Consider the following 19702-nt stretch of genomic DNA (forward strand, 5'->3'; position numbering starts at 1 on the left):
ATTCATAGACAAAGAGAACGAACTAAAACATATCCTCCTGAGTGAGTTAACCCAATGACAGAAATACACACATGGTATGCACTCATTGATAAGTGGATATTAGCCCAAATGCTCAAATTCTCCAAGATTCACAGACCAAATGAAAGTCAGGAAGGATGACCAAAATGCTGATTCTTCACTCCTTCCTTTAAAGGAGAAGAAGAATCCCTACTGAAGGGATAGGGATGCAAAGTTTACAACAGAGCCTAGAGTAATGGCCATTCAGAGTCTACCCCACATGTGGCCTATACATATATAGCCTTCAAACTAGATAAGGTGGATGAAGCTAAGAAGTGCAGGCTGACAGGAACTGGATATAGATGTCTCCTGAGAGGCACAGCGAGATCATGTCAAATACAGTGGCAAATGCAGGCAGCAAACCATTGAACTGAGAACCGGACCTCAGTTGGAGGAATTACAGAAAGATTGAAAGAGCTGAAGGGACTTGCAACCCCATAAGAACAACCATGGCTGCCAAGCAGAGTTCCCAGAGACTAAACCAGTACCAATCACTATACAGGGACTGTGCCATGGCCTCATCTGCATGTGTATCAGAGGATGGTCTTCTTGGGCACAAATGGAATGAACAGCCCTTGGTCCTGCCTAGGCTGGGAAAGTGGATGGCTGGTGAAGGGAGTACTTTTATAGCAGAGGTGGAGGGCGATGGTATTCAGACTTATTTCTGGAAAACAAGGAAGGAATAACATTTGAATTCGAAATGAAAAATATCCAACTAAAAATCAACAACAACAAAATGGTATATTGAGCTTCGAATCAAAAAAAGCCGCAGTCAGGAAACAGAGAAATGTACGCCTATGGTTTTCTTCAAATATGCTCAGGGCCCAGGTAGGTTCTGGGTCCAGGCTGAACCAAGCAGGTTCCTGCCACTGACTGCTCCTCTATTCCTCTTTCCAGAGGCATCATGCAGATTAATATTGGGCCAGAGATGTGGGCAGAGCTGGTCAGAAGTGGCTTTCTTTCCTGTGGTCTCAGGATTATCTGCATTCCTGGGTGTTCAGCATTTTCTGCCCCGGGATTTGGGTGCAGGATTCCCGATGGCTTTAAACTCCCTTATACCTTTTTTATATGTCCTGGGAGGTGTTACAGAAAAATTTATGTTTATCCTATTAATTTGGTCAAAACTGTCATCGACAGTATAATTTAGAGTTAACTATATAGTTGACAGCAAGCATACACAGTGGGTAATGTATGCATGATGAAGTTGAAATTCAGAGTTGGAAACACAGTGCACAGTGACTGTATAAATGCCTGTGAATCTCAGTCTGACTGGGAAGTGATTTGATGCCCAGTCCCCATGAGAATTCAGAGATCCATCCCTCCCTGATAGCTGTGGGACTTCAGATGTTGACACTAATGATCAATAAAGAAGGTTCTTAAGAGTGAAGAGTTTGAGATTACTCCTTTATTGACCAGAATACATCCAATTTACTTGATAGTAACCAGATGCAGGTAGTCAATATATACAGTCTATATCCTTATCAAAATAGACAAGCAAATGAACAAAACAAGAACAACAGATAAATAATAAATCTTCAAATGAATAGAAGGAAAACCAAATAACCAAAACATTTAAAAATTAACCAAACTTTAAAAAGAAGAATTGCGCTAAGCATTCTTTTGCTGCTCCTTTTGCAGAATAGACTTATAGCCTGTGGCTTGCCTTGGAGACATAGTAGAAAAGCTGTTAGTGATGGTAACAATCTTCTCGAGAGGAGTGGAAGTAGGTCTGTTTAGTTGGAGTGGGGGTATTAAGGAAAAAGCCTACCAATACTGAGTATAAATGATATTACAGACTTTGTCACAAAGTCTTTCCAATGTTGTGAACTGATCTCCATGAAACTCTTCTGGATGACCCATCAGGACAAGTACAAATTTACACGTGCACAGTCTTTCTGGATGACCAGCAGCTCTTGATTGATGTGCATCAACACTTCTCTGAGTCCCTCAAAAAGTGCACACTTGTTGGAGAGAGCTGAGGTGAAAGTACAGCCTATTCAATCCAAAGAAGTTAAACTAAAGGAGGAAAATGCCGTCCACAATTGCTATGGACACTACAGATGAGACGCAATAGTGGTGTATTTGCTGTGCACACTTAGTTCTCCTCCTGTAGCTCTTCTCTCCAAGGGAGATCTTGTCCTGGTCTGTGTCATGTTCGAGTTTCTGCTGGAGAATTTCAGACCTAGCAGAGCAAGGGAATAAAGATTTATTGAGTGGTTGTCAATTCAGCTCTCCCTCTTACATCAGCTCTATTCAGTTGGACAATCCAGCATGACCTGTCAGCCTAGGTCAGTCCCTGCATCCCCAAGTGACATAGAGTACCTGCGCTTGGATTTATATCTCAGCTTTTAACACTGCTAGAATTTGAACTGTGGACTATGCACTGTACTGGGATTAAGAGAAAAATGAGCATTTTTTCCCACTGGTCCAGGTATATGACATTGAATAATAACATTGTAGCTATGTCTGAACCTGAGTTCAAGAGATGTATGAGCAACCTAGAATACCATGTGGATTCCTTCTGGAGAACATGCCCAGAATTGAGGTGAAATTTCTGATTATGTTAGCACTGAAGGAACCTGCGGAGGTTCAATTTGTAACCACTGTATCTGCAAATACACAGAGAAGCCATCTCACATCAAATCCATGGGAATTGCATAGATCCTGTAATCACTGAGAATGTGCTCCATGCAAATCTTCCCAGCGTACACACGGACATTAAATGTGATTGTGATGTAGAAACAGAACAGCACCCCTGTAAGTCTATGGCTAGTGTAAGGCAATTTGTGAGAGGACAGAAGAGAAAATGTCCTCAGATATTTCCGGAGAGATCACAGGAAGAAAGGAGTAGAACATAGCAAGAAATCCAGAGGATCATATATATTGTTTCATGGGCAAAATTCACATGAACTGTACCAGAACAATACTCTGAGTAGCTCCTTAGCTGCCTGAGGCTGAAATCCAGGTGGGGTGGTCATCCACCCAAAAAGGGTATTTATATAGGGAAGGATATTCAAATGGCTTCTTCCAGCCTGTGTTCCTACCTGAACATTAATGCTTAATGTAAAGATTCCCCAGGATTCGCTGGAGGCATAAAAAAAAATGTTGAGTGGGATATGTACATAGTGGCCAGAGCCTATAGACAGCTCAGTCAGTGATGTGCTGTCCTCCCATAAACCGTCATAGACTCAGGGTCTTTCCCCATTAACAATCTGGCTTAGCAAGTCCCAAAGGCTGTGTAGAGCTGTCTTGTTGCTCAGCAAAGGATCATATATTGGTGGTGGACTAGACTCTTGTTCTTGTTCACTCTTTCAGACTTTCCCCAAAGTGTGCAACTTCTTCTAATCGGAGCTGTCTTTACCATAGCCTGAGTGACTTCATGCCCAAAGCTAGAATCATAGGAAATCTCCATAACCTGGATCCAATTCAACAAATTTTCTCCCCGTAATGTGATTGCTCCACAGATAATTTGAATAAGTAAGTAAACGCTTGCATGGATTATCTCACACTGAATCAGAATCTAGGGAAGGGCTCCATCGTATGGTACACTTTTACTCCTTGGCTTATGGACGTCTGGATAGATTCTCCTTCAGGGCTACTCTGGGACCACTACAACACTGATGCTCCCTAGTTGCAATGGCAATACCTACTCCTTGTTGTGGAATCTCTGGGTTAACTAAAACTTCTGTTCCACTTTCTGAACATGGCTTCTCATAGGGCTACCTGTTCTTACACTGTCAGACCCATTTGAAGCTCATCATTTCTCCTAACCCATTGAGGCTGAAATTAACTGAGAGAAAATGATGTTGATTGACAGCACTTGCAGAATGCTACACAGATAACATAGGGGAGCGCTTTGGATTATCTGTGCACCTAAAGGGGCTCCTGAAACTACCCTGTTCTTGCACCACAGCATAGCTATGGGACTTTTTCTGGATGACGATACAATTCCAAGCAACTCAAATTCTCAATGAATAAAATCCAAGCCAACTCCCACGGGAAGTTGTAGTGTGCCAAGGTAGCTCGAAAGAAATGGTAGCAGGCAATGTGGAAAGCAACCTTGGAGAAGACACAGTGAGTGACACAACCTTCCAGTGGGCTTTCACAATTCACAAAGAACAGAGAAGCAGGATAAACTCATGGATTTTTCTAGAGAAGCCTTGCCCTTACCTCCCAGTACTCCATTCCTTTGATGTGCTCCAAAGGATTTCAATGCAGATCAGTGGTTTTGCCTGTAATCACTTGAAAATCTAACTTTACAGGTGTTTTTGTGTCCTCTTTTTGGGGGTTGCATTTCTAAAGGATTTTATTGTCCTGCTTCTACACCATAACAAAAAGGGACCTGCAAGCTCTAGGCCTGTACCATTTGTTACCCCTGTGAAATACGACTAACTTGAACATATTTCCACTCCTCCCCCAGACTTCACAGGATAATTCTGTTCTGAAATTTTTGGAAACAGAATAAATTAGTAATTTATGTGTCCTTTTGCTGTACAGAGCTAGATGGAGATGCCAAATGACTGGGCAGCTCTATTTCATGTTTCATGGATGTAAAGTGAATGCTTAGAGTACTTTTCTCATGAAACTTGGAATTGAGGGAAACACACGTTCACTACTGCAAACACACACACACACACACACACACCACACACACACACACACACAAACACTCACACAAACACAGACACACAGATACACACTCGCATGCACAAATGAAAACTTTGCTCTTATGCAGCACATTTCCTGTTGAGTGAGGAATTAGTGGGAACAATGCTGTGTACAAGTCTCTTAGACTCAAGCAGGCTGTGCTGCCCTCGCCTGTACTCATTTCCACTTCAGGAAAACTTTCTATGCAGATACTTGCTGGTCCGACAAGTAATTTACATGTTCTGCACAGATACTCAAAACAACACAACATCAAATCCTCAAGAGAGAGATTTCTAGGAAAAGACTCCATCAAGCTCTATGCTGACTCATCATAGGCCCCTCACTAAAACTACCCTGTTTCCTTCATAGAAGACTTTGGAAGCATCAGAGAAGACAGTGACTCATGGTCAGTTCCCAGGAATATTTCATCACATTAGAGTTCCTGTGATATTAAAACAACCTCAATGTCAGTCAGAAAAAGGCTAAATAAATAACATACAGTGACTTTTCTGAAAGGCAGCACTGTGTACAATATTGAGAGGGAATCTATCCTGAAAGAATGCAGTACCCATGATATAGTCAGCAAAGCAATGTCAGCAGAGGGTTGCACTCTAGGATTCCATGCAAGATCATGGTGAAGCCAATAAGACAATCCAGAATCTTCCCGGGGGATAACCTGTTCAGGTAAAGTGAAGAAATCTAATCCTTATTTTTAAAATAGCTGAATGGTTTAAGAATGTGTTGAGACAAATAAGAGAGGGGGCTCATCTTGGAACTGGACGAATGATGCAAAGACTGCTGGCCAGCACAAAACAGGAAGCTTCATGTTTGTTGAGAGACCTAGGCTTAAAGGACTAAGTTAGATAATGACTGGACAAAACTGCATGTCATGAACTGGCCTCCCCGCATGCTCCCTAAGATGCAGGTCAGCACAGCAATGCACCTTTCTTGGTGAGAATTGGGGGTACATATGGATAACTTTGTTCTTGAAGCCTCAAGTCTCTCATGCCAACCCTCAGCCTTTGAGAAACCTTTTCCACATCCTTGCTCTTCTAAACAGCTTCAGGTTCTAAGGCCCAGTTATGAACTCTCCAGGAGCACTCAAATAAGACAGGACTGACATGCTGATACACAGGCTCTGTAGTTACCCAAGATCTATGAAGCATGAAGTCACCATCTTCATATACAGGGACATGAGGGGAGGAAGAACAAAAGCCACCACAAATGACAATGAGAACCATTTCTTTGGCATTTCCACCAAGCTCTCCTCCTTGAAAACTACTTACTTCCTGAGTCTCAAGGATCCCTGTAAAGAAAATGAGCTCCAGGCTTTTGCTTCATCCCTCAAAGCCCTGTTCTAGTCTAAAGAAGGGGCTCCCACATAGCACCCTCCATACATAATGGCATGTAGTGCTGTGCTGTGTGATCAACCTATCTCCCTTAATGAAGTGCAGATTCTCAAAGAGCAGGAGCATTTCATTTCCAAACATGCAGTTTCTTGAAAAGGGGCTATCTCCACAGAAAGCCTTGTAAACCATCACATGAATGAACACTTGGATGAGACCTAGGTCAGGACATGGATCAGTCAATAGACAGTTACATTGGTGTGTCTATGTTTATGGTAAGACATGAGGACCACCTGACCTGAGTCCTAACCCTACCTGCTGTTGCTTGGCTCTGGGGTCACAGATGTTCATTCCGGCCTCTTCACAGAGCCTCTTTGCCTCCACAGAGGATGCTGGCAGTTCAGTCTGCTCCACCAGCAGTTCTCTCTTCTCATTCAGCAAAATCTGTATATTGTTCTTCAATTGAGCTTGTTCACGCAGGAGCTGGGATTGCCTGATGCTGAACCACAAACAAAAAATGGTAAATCCCAGCCAGCCTCTATTTGCCTGTCACTCCTGCAAGTCCAATCATCCCTTCAAGGGTCCTCATCCTCAGAAATCCCCAGAATAGAGCCACACTATACAAGTTAGCACCAATTAGAGGAGGTCAAATCCAGAATCCACATTCCACATGAAGCAAAGTACTTCTGAAAATCCTGACACTAAGACGGTTTATATAAATCAAGGAAGAAGAGATGGTCCATAAGGGAGCTCGTATGTCCATGGTATGGTGAAACCATCTTCACGTTGTGGGGAAAGCCCCTCTGAGGGGTAGTTGAAGACCCAATAGCTATACAATCTTTCCATGTGTTTCTCATGGATCACAGATCTTTATATCTCCTGTCAGAGTCCTAGAGATTCAGAGTTGATTGATATTCCCATCATGGTGCAAACCTTTTCTATCTAGAGGATCTTTAACGGGGAAAATAACAATTGGAGGGTCTTCTACACCCCTCACATGTACGACAACTGAGTCCAAAAGCTACAAATCTAAGACCCTTGCCAGGAGGCAGGCTTCTTGTTAAGAGTCAGACACCATGGAACCAGAGCCCTGACTTTTGTTAAAGTCATACAGGACAGAAGCATTCCCTGCCTAGTGCTGGGTTTTCATCTCTGTCAGCGACTCACCGGTAGGAACTGTTCACTTGTATGAGCTCCTTGTACCTCTCCATGGCATCACTTATTGAGTTGGTCATCATTTGCATAGCCATCATTCTCATCTCATGTTCAGATTGAAGTATTGGCAATTCGACATGCAGCCTGGGTTAGGTCATGGCCAAAGGAACAAATAATGTTTTGAACTCACGATTTCAGAATTAGGTGAAATGTAAATAAAAATATATAATAAAAAAGTTCAAATTCAAAGAATGGTGGAAGGAAAGAAATTGGCAAAGTCAAAAACCAGAACAAAACCCAACAGTGAGACTCAATCCACAGAAAATATTTCTATGTAAATAAGCAAACATTTGTTTTGAAATAAGGATCCTTGGAATTCTGAGAGATATGGTTCTGCAAAGACTCACTATATAGGAGGGGGCAGAGCCTGAGAGCTGCCTGTTTGGGAATAACAACGGTCAAGACCACAGTGACCTTTCTAGGTCACAATAAACAATCCCTGGATAGTTAAAAAAATAAAAACCTAAAGATCAAAGCAGGTGAAACAAATTAGGTGAAATCAGACTGTTCTCTCTATTACTTAAACTCAGTATGTACCACATACTTTCTCCTTCAAAGTATTTGTACTGGTTAAGTTTATTATCCTGGGCACAGGACAACAGAGCCACTGTACCAGTTGGAGGGACCTGACCTTCAAGAGCTGGCCAGGTAAGCATGATGGAATTGACTTGTTCAGGAAGAAGATTCCTCCAGTCTGTGCCACAGCTTTGGGCCCAAGAGAAAGCTGTGATGACATTTCTCTTGTTTTGAAAGCAGGTATACTCAATCCTTGGTTTCTATCATTACATGAATTCCCAGAGGGCATAACTAAGTTTGACAGGGAAGAGGATTTATAGCACCTCCTCCCCTCAGGAGAGTCCTGTGTGCCACCAAGGTATACAGAAGGAGCAAAGTGCTCTGTTGATCAGTGTGGGCCTCCACATACTCATCACTATCATGACCTGCAACCTGATGATCAAACAAATCCTCAGACCCCATCAAAGGTCCCAGACGTCCTGATCCTGAGTAAAACACCACATATACTTCCACATACATACATAGCAACCCATATCCAAACACATTTAGAATGCCAACTACATCCATGGAGGTGCCATAGAATCAGTGTATAATGAACAAATTCAGAGGAAAGAGTGATGACGTGCAGGCATTTCATTCACACACACAGTTGCAGCAAGTGTGACAAGGTCATTCTAGCTGTTGACAGAACCAATTGTAATCCAAGAGGCTCAGGGTCAAGTACAAAAGAGGTTGACCCTAAACACACAGCACCTAGCTTATCTCACAAGCAAATGCCTGCCAAATCTCCTTAAAATCCAGGATGAGAGGTGAAACTTTCTCGTGCTATGAGTAAATCTTGAGGTAGTAGAGAGAGAGCGCAAGACAGTGAACAGGTTACTGGGCATAATGACTACCTGTGGTCCCACTCATCATAGATATAAAGGTCCAGGATTTGGTAAAGTTCATCCCTCTCAAATTGACACTTCTGGATTTCAAATTTGAGTTCCTCCAGTTCCTTTACACACTCCTCTTGCTTACTGATGACATTTTGGGATGATGCCTTCCTACCAAAACCTGTAGATAGATAAACCCAAGTGAATTTGCATATTTGATGGCCCATGGGCAGAAAAGATCATTCTGAATCCCAAAAGGAGGTTGAGGAAGGGGAAATGGTAGAGTCTGGGTGAATCCCTGAAAGAGCAGAAAAGCTTTCTTAAAGGTGGATTCTTAAGCTATGTCCCTTTTCCCAACCTCTAATGCCATACTCGTACCACACTCACTATTACAGGACCCTTCACACTGAACAGTATAACCTGACTGATACATAAACATCTGGGACATTGTTATCTTATATCAGATGTGGAGCAGTCAATCCTGCAGTTCATAATGCTTAGCACCATCAAGCTCTAATCATGTGTATTCCAGCCCAAAGTGTCTGAGAACTCAATTCATGACTAGGGGTGCATCCTTCCTTGTTCTCGCCATCAGAGACTTCTGTAACCTACAGTAATCTAGAGGATGAAGTGCTTCAACTCCCAACCATGGATGGTCACATTGTTAATCTCACAGTGACTCCTCCTGCCAATCATTGACACTCACAGTTAAAAAGCTTCAAGAAAAGACACTGAAGTCTTACAACTTTATGGCTTTCTCTCAAATTAAAGATCAGGAACTCCTGACTCTTGGTTTGCCTTTGAAAAATCCCAAGGCTCCTGCTTGTAAGGCCTAGTCTTAGAAGGCACATCTCAAACCTACCTCCTTGAGGATGTTCCCCAACTCTGCCCACGACTCACCAAGCCTTCCCCAGAATGATTTCCTCCTTCCTGTTTCACTAGAGAGGGGGTCAGCTTCCCTCTGACCTGGTGCGGTCTCTCCTTGATCAACACTTTCCTTCCGAAATAGCCTGAGCAGCTGGCGAAACATGCCTGCTTGTGAACCCAAAGGGAACTGAAGTAATATCCCAAAGGCAGTTGATGTCACCACAACACTGGTGACATCACAGAAGATTCTAGGGATCTCTTAGATACAATAGAGTGTCCAGTGAAGGGCTTACTGGTGATGTCACTGGAAAATTCTATGGCCTACCTACTAACCAGCTCTCCCCACACTGATGAATTTCTGTGGGGACCCTTTCCTCCAGTCTCCCATGTGTCACTGGGAATACCATTTGGCAACCTCTATTTCAGAGCTATATATGCCTCTCTGCTTCATTAGAAGTCAACAATGCTTTTGCTGGGGAGGGTTGCTTACAACCCTGAATTGGAGAACAGATTTTTCTTAGCACCCAAATCTCTAGGGACCAAGGAGGAGGGAGATTTTTCTTAAAAGTAAATCTACTACTCGAGACAATGCATGTGACATGTACTTCGATTCCTAAGCTTTTCCCTTTTTCTGGAGGCCAATATATTTCTTCTATACCTCTGAGTGTATAAAACCTGGAAATATTTGCTTACTGTGCAGTCCTTGACAGCTGACATTGTTTCCATTTACATATCCATGTATTTCACAAAATCAATGGTCTATAATCCTATTTTTTTTTCCAATAAAGGCTCCTTTTCCTTGGGATCATAGGGATCAACTACAGGGCATATAAAAATAATAAATTTCTGTCCGTTTTATATATAAAGTAGGGCATCCTCCCTTTCTCAAATATAACAAGACAATTAAATTGGACATCAGTGAGCAAATGTCAACTTGGACCTTGTGTTACTACATTGTAACTATATAGCCATCACTTCTCCAATATCATACTTCCTGAATAGACAAGTCTAGGCATGAGGATGTTGGGGACTACACCATGATCTTTTACGTGTAGCAAACATAAGAATCAGGAGGATGGAAAGGGAGTGGAATGGCCTGAGTTCAGGTTGAACCTCAATTTTAATGGGTCCATAAGTTCAGGAGGGAGTCCATTTGGCATTGTGATATATGGATTCTGTTTTCTTATCATAGGTGTTATAATAATTCAACATGAATGTGTGCTATAATGCCACCCCATCTCACAGATGTAAGAGTGAAAATCATGTCTGACATTTCTGGGAAGAACTCTGCCTTTTACTACCATCTGGAGTTATACAACATCACTATACAAAGCTCAGAAGAGAGGGGTGCAGATGTGCGGCCCTTAGAAGTTGAGGATCTTTTCTTCTGATTAGGGCACTTATGTGTCCTATGTACTTTTTCCCTTGCTCTTTTACTAATGGTGGCTGACTTCTTTCCTGGCCTGAGGTAAACTGGAGTCCAATCTTTTGGATTACTGAACCTTCTATTTTTGAGATGACAGTCCCACCAAGGGTCCTACTTCATACAGAAGGTATGAATAAGTCTCAGGGGCTGGAGTAAGTTAAAAACGTCTGTGACAACAAAGAACTGATTAAGAAAACAAGAGCCCAGCTGCTCATCAAGATCACAGTTGTATGATAGTAAGAAAATGTGAATAGGGCATCAGGTGAAAAGATAAATTAATTAGGAGGTCACAGGCCTAGAAGGGGTAGCCTTTGCTCTCAGTGGAGCTGCCATTCTTTCTGCCATTCCTCGCCCTCTGCCACAGGACCAGAGACTTCCCCATACAACTGGCTGGCCTTGCCAAAGACCTGGCAGGGCTTCTCCCTGTAGAATAGGACACATAGAGTCCTTGAGGACTCACCAAGAGGTCTCCTCCACACAGGTTCCTTGTTGTCAAAGGGAAATGTTCCTGCAGAATCCTGCCATGGCAGCAGGAATTTCAACCTGGCTGCTCTTGGTCCAGCTCACTGGGTGCAGGCCTGAGGCCCAGGGGTATCTGGGGAAAGAAGCAGCACGCACTACCTCACAGCTCTCTCTTTGTTGGATGCAACTGCTAGGACTGTGATGGGATTTTTGTTTCTTTGTGTGTTTATTAGAAATACCTACAAAGCTGATTAAAGTTGCAACATGCCTTCATACCCAGCGTGCAGAATGTTTTTACATCGTTGTTGTTCCTGTTTTATGTTTGGATTTTGTTCTTTAATCCCCTCAGGAAATTTCCCTGTTCTTAGAATATTAAGCACATGCTCAGGAGGGATCGATTATTCAAGTTCGGCAAAGCTTTTGTTCTCACCATCACTCCACAGATGATGCCATTACTTACTTTGAAATAAGAAAACAGTTATAGAGAAGTAAATTAACCTGTAAGCTATCAAAGAAGAAACACATCATGATTGTGGAATGGCACCCCAGTATTTTGTATTTCCGAAGTTATTTTTATTTTAAATTTTTTATTGGATTTTTTGGGTACATTTCATCTTTTTTAAATCCTTAAAGGTATCTTTTATTCCTCTCGTCCCATTTACAAGGTGGAATTTCACCTGTGATTCTTAGTCCAGATGGTTTGGTCAATGGCTTAGACATCACCCTGGCCTAGTTTCCTTGGCATAAGCTGAGTTAGAAGCAGACTCAAAGGTTCAGGACCAACAAATAATGAATTCCACTACATCTGGATACCTAGCCTCACAGCCAAGAAGGGACTGGATTTCCATTCACTATTTAAAAAAAGATGCAGTTCATTAACATGTAAAAAATTTCTCAAGTATATTAAAGTGTTTACCATGGTCATACAGTTTTTCAAATACCTGGCATTCATCTTTTTCCAAAACCTAAAATTTCTTTCTTATTCACATTTTTTGATTATTTTTTGGTATTAGTATCATTTTTTTAAATTTCAGTTTTTTTACTAGATATATATGTTTTATTCAAACGTTATTCCCTTTCCCAGCTTTTGGTCCATAAGCACCCCTGCCATGACCTCTCCCATATGTATGGTCCCCCAATCCATGCCACTTAGAAACCCCTTCCCGGACATTCCACTGCACTGAGGGTCCCACCTTGTTAAGAACAAGGGCTTCCCCTGCTGCTTTTATTGTGTCCCATAAGTTTTGGTATGTTGTATCTTCATTTTCATTAAATTCTAAGAAGTCTTTAATTTCTTTCTTATGTCTCCAATGACCAAGTTGTCATTGACTTCAACTTCCATGTATATGTGGGCTTTCTGTCCTATTTGTTGTTATTGATCAGCAGCCTTAGTCCGTGGTTTTTTGATAGGATGCATGGGGTTATTTCTATCTTCCTGTATCTGTTGAGGCCTGTTTTGTGACCGATTATATGGTCAATTTTGTAGAAGGTACAATGGGATGCTGAGAAGAAGGTATATCCTTTGGTTTTAGGGTGGAGTGTTCTATATATATATATATATGTTAAATCCATTTGTTTCATAACCTGTTAGTCTTTCTGTGTCTCTGTTTAATTTCTGTTTCCCTTATCTGTACATTGATGAAAGTGGCGTGTTTAAATTTCCTACTATTATTGTTTGTGGTGCAATGTATGATTTTTTTGAGCTTTAGAAAGGTTTCTTATTGTTTAGGGACACAACTGCTATATACTTGACAAATATAGCAATCACCCAGAACATCCGTAGAAAGCATGTGACTGTTGGCCACATGAGGATGAGTTTCTTTCAAAGATCATCATGATTTTTGGTAAGATCTTCTCTGTAATTGGTGGCATGGCTTCCCACAAACATGGTCCAGTTGTCTAGAATCTCCTCCTTGGTCAGCATCTCATCCTTGTTTTTATCTGACTCATACACCAGATGCTGGGCCTCAGCCTGTGCATGGTCATAGTCCTGAGGGAGGATCCAATGGTGAATCTCATCCTAATCCAGTTTCCCATCCTTGTTCAGATTTGGGAAATCATTGAACTGCTCCCCAGACAAAACCCAGTAGGTCTCAGGGCAATTGTCTTCGTGAGAAAAAGATGTCCACAATGTACTCATCCTGGTCCACAAAACCATCCCTGTTCTTGTCGATATTCCCCAGCGTTTCCAGAACTACAATCTCCTTCATATGTTCTAAATCCTCTTAGTGCAGAAAAGCAATGAACCCGTACTGAGTAGCTGTCAGGTCACCGTCAAGGCCTTAAACCTCCTCTCATCTCGTGGAGGCAACTTTTTAAAGTTGTGATGATCAGAGCTATCTTGGAATTCAGCAAGGTTTCCCAGGTAGTAGCCATAGGTAGCCTGCTGGTATTCTTCCCAGGAGATTTTTCATCTATGTCCCTATCATAATCCTTCCAGAGTTTAGCCACATTTTGGTTGATGTATCTTTTCTGTACCTGTTTGATCCAAACTTTCAGATCCTCAGTAGTAACAAGGCTGCCTTCATCACTGTCAGTTGGATCAACAATTTTCCCCAACTACTCCTGCTCTCGTCCAGGATTAGCTATCAAAGGTCTTGGAGTCCTCCTTGCCCAGGAAGACCTCATGATCGTACAGGAAGCTGTGCTTATTCTCTGGTGGCCACTGGCCCTGCTCTGAATCGGGACAAACCATGTGCTCCTTGCTTATCATGCTCTTGGCCATGAACGCCAGGACCAGTGCCAGCAGCAGCCCATGGAGAGTCCCAGGCTGACACCATGCACCACAGTTGCAATCAAAGGGAGGCAGCAGGGAAGTAGGGGCTCAGAGCACCTTATCCGCTGTCCCTTCCCCAGAGAGGGCTTTTGTTACATTTCAAACGTTATACGTTTTCCTGGTTTCCACAAAACCCCTTATAAAACCCCCTCCCCCTTCTACTATGAGGGTGTTACCACACCCACCCAAACACCCAGGCCTATCTGCCTCCCTGTTCTGGTTTCCCCTACACTGGGGCATCAAGCCTTGACAAGACCAAGGGCTTCTCCTCCCATTTGTGCCCAAGAAGGCCATCCTCTTCTACATATGCAGCTGTAGCCATGGGTCTGTCCATGTGTACTCTTTGGATGGTGGTTTCGGTCCTGGGAGCTCTGGGTGTTTCTTAGTGTTGTTCTTATGGGGCTGTAAACCCCTTCAGCTCCCTCAATCCTTTCTCTTACTCCTCCATTGGGGACCCTGCTCTCAGTTGAATGGTTGGCTGCAAGTATCTGCCTCTGTATTTGTCATGCTCTTTACCCCACTCTTTTGAGCAGATCACCACAGAGCAATGAAGATGTATTGTCTTGGCATGATGATGTACAGACAAATAGATGATTTCTTAATTCTTATGATGGTTCTATAAGAATTCCTAAAATTAGATTAGTAATTTTAAGCTCCTTTATAATGGGACAGCTATTATGTTTTCTCTGGTAATCAAAATTGCATTGAGAACTCTTCCTTCTTAAAGTTTCATGAGTGAATTGCTTCTGCAATACCAAGCAGGCATCTACAAATTAGAACCCATGCTAAGAGGGTACAAACCAATTAACCAAAGTTCATAAAAAGAGAACTAATGATTTACTATAGGTGCGAGGACTGAACGTAAATAATTGACTGGATTTGCCTATAGGCAATTTCACTTATTCTTTTCTCATAAAAATTACAGCTTTTAACTCTCCATGAACATGCAGAGCCAGTAACAGATGGTGACGGTTTATCCTGATGATTACTCTTCATGGATATGCATGTAAACATTCTCTGTCGTAAACTGATTATCCAACTTATGATTTGAATTCCTGTGCAAACTTGTGGTGAACTTTTCACCATGTGATGCTGTGTTCAGAAAGATATACAAATGCTGAGGACAAAGAGAGAGAAAGCTTTTTAGACAGAACTGAACTGAAGAGAACAGAACTCAAGAAGAACTTAGAAGTAAAGGCATAGCGTTGAGAGTAAGGCATTGAGAGTAAGGAAATTATTGTGTCATAAGAGCAAGAGGAAAGGAGATAAGAAGAAGAGAGCAAGGAGAACCTTATAAGTCAAACTTTATGGAGGCAAACCTTTGTAGAAATTTTAGGAAAACTGAAGAACTTATAAATAAAGGTTAAAATCACTGCTCTTCAGCCTTCAGCCTGGCTCACTGGCTAGCCTGTGCTCTTCAGGCAGGCTCACTGGCTAGCCTGTTCTCTTCAACCTGGCTCACTGGCTAGCCTCTGCTCTTCAGTCAGACTCACTGGCTATCCTCTGCTCTTCAGTCAGGCTCACTGGCTAGCCTCTGCTCTTCAGCCTGGCTCACTGGCTAGCCTGTGCTCTTCAGTCAGGCTCACTGGCTAGCCTCTGCTCTTCAGCCTGGCTCACTGGCTAGCCTGTGCTCTTCAGCCTGGCTCACTGACTAGCCTCTGCTCTTCAGTCAGGCTCACTGGCTAGCCACTGCTCTTCAGCTAGGCTCACTGGCTAGCCTCTGCTCTTCAGTCAGGTTCACTGTCTAGCCTCTGCTATTCAGTTACGCTCACTGGCTAGACTCTGCATCTCAGCTGGGCTCACTGACCTATGGGGCCCTAGCACATCGCTTAACCATCTGCTCATGATTGCCTGACCACACTGACCACCTGACCGCCCTGACTTCTTAAAGTCATTCTCTAGAAAGAGCAAAAGAAACCAAAGAGAAACACCACAGCAAACTTTTCCCATGGGCTCTGCTTTAACCTTAAGTGCTTTCATTATTTCTTTAAAAGAGTGAAATATAATTTCGGCTATTCATATGGCCAGGAGAGCTGAGCAGTAGTCATTGCTTTAGGGAATTTGGTGCTAAATCAAAAGATTCCTTTATTCTCTCACGATGTTATCTGTATGCTGTAAGATGTATGTTTAGAAAACACAACACCAAATTCCTAAAATCTAGATGTTTTAAGACATCAGCTCATGGAGAAACATAACTGCTTCCTATCTAGACTGGGCTTTTTTGCTATACTGCAGGTACAATCAATTTTCCACACTACTTCTATGATTTTCAAGAATGATTAAGAGAAAAATAAGTTGAACATAATGGCCAGAAAGGGGGTTCTGTCAAGTTGTCTTATGTGGGACAAGATACCAAACTATGATGGTAAACCTAAAACCACCTGTTCCCAAAACTAACAGAACTTACAGAAAATACATACTTTCTTATCACACCTCCTCCCCAATGGGCAGTGATTTAATGAGCACCTACTACGATCCTAGCACTGTGCATCTAAGTGTGTAATGGTGAATAAAAAAACTTAATAAAAAGCCTCATTAAGGAATAAAGAAAAATGAAACATAACTTTGAAACTCAGAATTCAATATAAGCAAAACCACCATTTCTTCAACTGGTGATTTCTGAAAACTTCATCATTTTTTCCATGGGCTTCTATAGTAATGATACTCAGTCTTGATTTGGTAAATCACAAAAAGCAAGTCACACTTCTTTCTGGCTCCCACAACTGTCAAAGGGAACAACACTGTCGCTGTCCATTGTGCTTCCCTATCAATCCTGCTATGGATGGTAATACATTCCAGTCTTTTCAATGTGAAAACAGGCCGCCACTTGAGGGTAAAGGTTATTAAAATTACCCAAACCGGTATATTCTCTAAAATTTTCACATAGCATTTTACTGATATCACAATGTAAATTCACCACAAATATTTAACCAATGAAAATATTGAATAGCTCTGCAAATAGGAGCGATAATCATATATACTTGAAAACAACTATTATGGAAACAAACGACGTAATAGGAGAAAAGTTACATCACTTAAAGGTACAGAAGCAGCAAAAAAGACACTACATTTCTTGGTTTAAAAGTTAGGTGATACACTTGATCTTTAAAGACAGGCAATGTACTTGATCTTTAAGCCCTTCAACTGTGCCCTGTCCACATAGAAACTGCAGTAGATGACAATCTTTTGTAAGATTTATTTATTTATATGTGAGACAATGCAGCTGTCTTCAGACACACCAGAAGAGGGCATCAGTACTCCTTACAGATGGTTGTGAGCCACCACGTGGTTGCTGGCATTTGAACTCAAGACCTCTGAAAGAACACTTGATGCTCTTACCCACTAAGCCATCTCTCCAGCCCTCACAACAGCCTCTTACACAGCACCACAGTGGTCTATTTCACTAGATGGCTCCAGGCTGATAACAGAGAAACTTTCATAGTTCCTGAGCACTTCTGAGTTCAAATACCACCAGTGCCCACTCTGTGCTGTTGGCACATTCTGACCTGTCTCCTAAGGGTTGTCAGCCACAAAAGGGATGGGTTAGCACCAGACAGTATTCACTGCCCAATCCTAAAAACCCCATCAATTCTGAAAAAGCCACATTCCATGCTTGCTCCATATTTGAGGAAGCCAAATGGTTGATCTGGCTCAAGGCTCTACTTTTCTTAGCTCATCAACTTTCTTTTTCCACTTCTTGTCACAAGAAGTATTTTTTTATGCTGCAACTACACTGCAATGTTTGAAGGAAACCACCATAAACTCTGGATGTCACCTCTTGAAATTTAAAATTCACCAAACAATTCGTGGCTTTTTAATCAGCACCATGGAAAATAAATAAAAACAAGCAAAACCATTCCAAAGGAACTTGCAGATCTGGAGGCCTGCTCATAGCAGGCAGGAAAGAATTAAATTATGCAGAACTGTAATCTCTCAGAGCTTTGGAGGCTAAAAAAGAGGAAATCTCTGTTTATGTTCCCTTTCCCCCAGTAATTGAAGGAGTGTATTTTACATCCTCCAAATACAATTTCTTGCAAGGGGCAACCAATTACAAAGTAGATCAGAAGAAATCTATTAAATAATACATTCATTGCCTGAGGTTTTAAGAAAATATTTTCCCACGATCCCCGTCCATTAACAGCACACTCCAGATTACCTCTCCATTCTAAGGTTTTTAGAAAATATTTTCCCTTGATCCCAGGCCTTTAACATACATTAGAAACATTACAGGGATGTGCCACCAGGTTAAGCTGCCTCTGAAAAGCCTGTCCTGCCCTGGCAGGTACAGGCCATTTAATTCCAAGTCATCTGGAGAGGTGTGACAACCCCAAGTTGCTGTGGGGATGTCAGAGCACAGCTCTCATGCACACTCCAGATTACCTCTCCATTCTTTCTCAATGCCATGGGCTTTCCAATCCCTGCTTCAGCTCTCCATACATTCCTGAACCCTCCCTTCCCCTACCTAGTGGGCTCACTTTGCATTGCCTCCTTCTGCCATGGCTTTCCCAGGGCGCGGGGGGGGGGGGGGGGGGGCAGAACCAGTCCAAGGAGGGGAGCAGGTCTCCTACCTACCTTGACGATGCTGCTCTTAAGGTGCAGCCCGCCCTGCTTGCTGCTTGCTGTCCCTGGGGACCAGACCGGAGGTCGGGCTAGGGGTCTGCGCGAGCGCCAGGCCTCGAGGTCCCCTGGCAGGACTGGCCTGGGCTTCTTCCTTGGACACTGCGAGGCTGTAGTCTCAGTTGGAAACCCCGTCGCTGTCATAGCGCGCCCTCCGGTGGCCGAGGTGACGCCCAACGCCGCTAAGGCCCCCTTCCCTGGCCGCTTCTTCTGCTTTTTCTTTTCTTTTCTTCTTTCTCTTTTTGTTCGCGATGTGGCGCCTGCGAAGAGCTCGCCTCCAGGGAGGAGGACATCGTGCAGTCAGAATCACCTCTGGGCCCTGCCGGGGTTGGAGAGGGAGAGAGAGGAGTCAGCTTGGGAGGTGGCGCCCTGGCTGCTGGCACCTGCTGATGGAAAACTCGCCCAGGCACACGCGCTGCTGAGGGCGCCAAATATAACGCGGGCGCCCGGTCCCCTCAGGCCCCGCGCTCACCCACGAGCTCCGCGTGCCCTGAGGCCCGGCTCGGGCGCGGTCGAGCTGCGGGGTGGGACAGACACGGGTGCCCACTCCACGGTGCAGGCAACACGGGGAAGCAGGACACGGGGAGGCGTGTGGTGTGAATCTCTGGGCTCCGCCCAGGCCCGTCAGACCCCCTCAGTGCTCTGAGGAGGCACCGGGCGGCTTCTGTGGCCCCCAGGCCCAACATAACCTAACCGCGGCCATCGCCTGCGGAGCTTCCAGCTGCCCCAGGCTTGAGGCTTGGGCATGGTGATTGTGGTTGCCACTCTCCTAGGCCAGCTCAGCAGGGCACAAGCCACCACCTGCTGTCCTCACCTGAAGGCATCTTGATGGGGCTGAGATCCCAGATCCAGCAGGCGAGCCTCAGGGCACTGGGCCATGGTCTTGGGTCTGCACCTT

The 19702-nt window shown here is 43.3% G+C and overlaps 1 protein-coding gene and 2 pseudogenes across 3 annotated transcripts in view; all 3 read right to left on the bottom strand.

Annotated features, from left to right (window-relative positions):
* Positions 1-1447: 1447 nt before the first annotated feature.
* On the bottom strand, positions 1448-19170 carry LOC148003475 (uncharacterized; annotated as a pseudogene). Its single transcript, XR_015629370.1, has 5 exons — positions 18760-19170; positions 8678-8837; positions 7218-7349; positions 6366-6549; positions 1448-2239 (listed from the first exon to the last, which is right to left on the bottom strand). The product of XR_015629370.1 is annotated as an uncharacterized LOC148003475 (transcript).
* Positions 1448-19702, bottom strand: part of LOC134480517 (uncharacterized) — a 31272-nt gene continuing 13017 nt past the window's right edge. Inside the window, exons 2-5 of one of the 2 annotated variants that reach the window (XM_087568843.1) lie at positions 8678-8837; positions 7218-7349; positions 6366-6549; positions 1448-2239 (exon numbers count right to left, since the gene is read on the bottom strand). In XM_087568843.1, coding sequence (XP_087424969.1) covers positions 2234-2239; positions 6366-6549; positions 7218-7309 — 282 coding nt within the window. In that variant the 5' untranslated portion in view covers positions 7310-7349; positions 8678-8837 and the 3' untranslated portion in view covers positions 1448-2233. Of the gene's footprint in view, positions 2240-6236; positions 6550-7217; positions 7350-8677; positions 8838-18759; positions 18924-19702 lie in introns of those variants that run through there. The other variant, XM_087568842.1, reaches the window with a different exon arrangement.
* On the bottom strand, positions 13010-14117 carry LOC148003476 (reticulocalbin-1 pseudogene; annotated as a pseudogene).

The sequence above is a fragment of the Rattus norvegicus genome, chromosome 9, assembly GCF_021556685.1.
Source record: "Rattus norvegicus strain SHRSP/BbbUtx chromosome 9, alternate assembly SHRSP_T2T, whole genome shotgun sequence".
In the NCBI taxonomy this organism is placed as follows: Eukaryota; Metazoa; Chordata; class Mammalia; order Rodentia; family Muridae; genus Rattus; species Rattus norvegicus.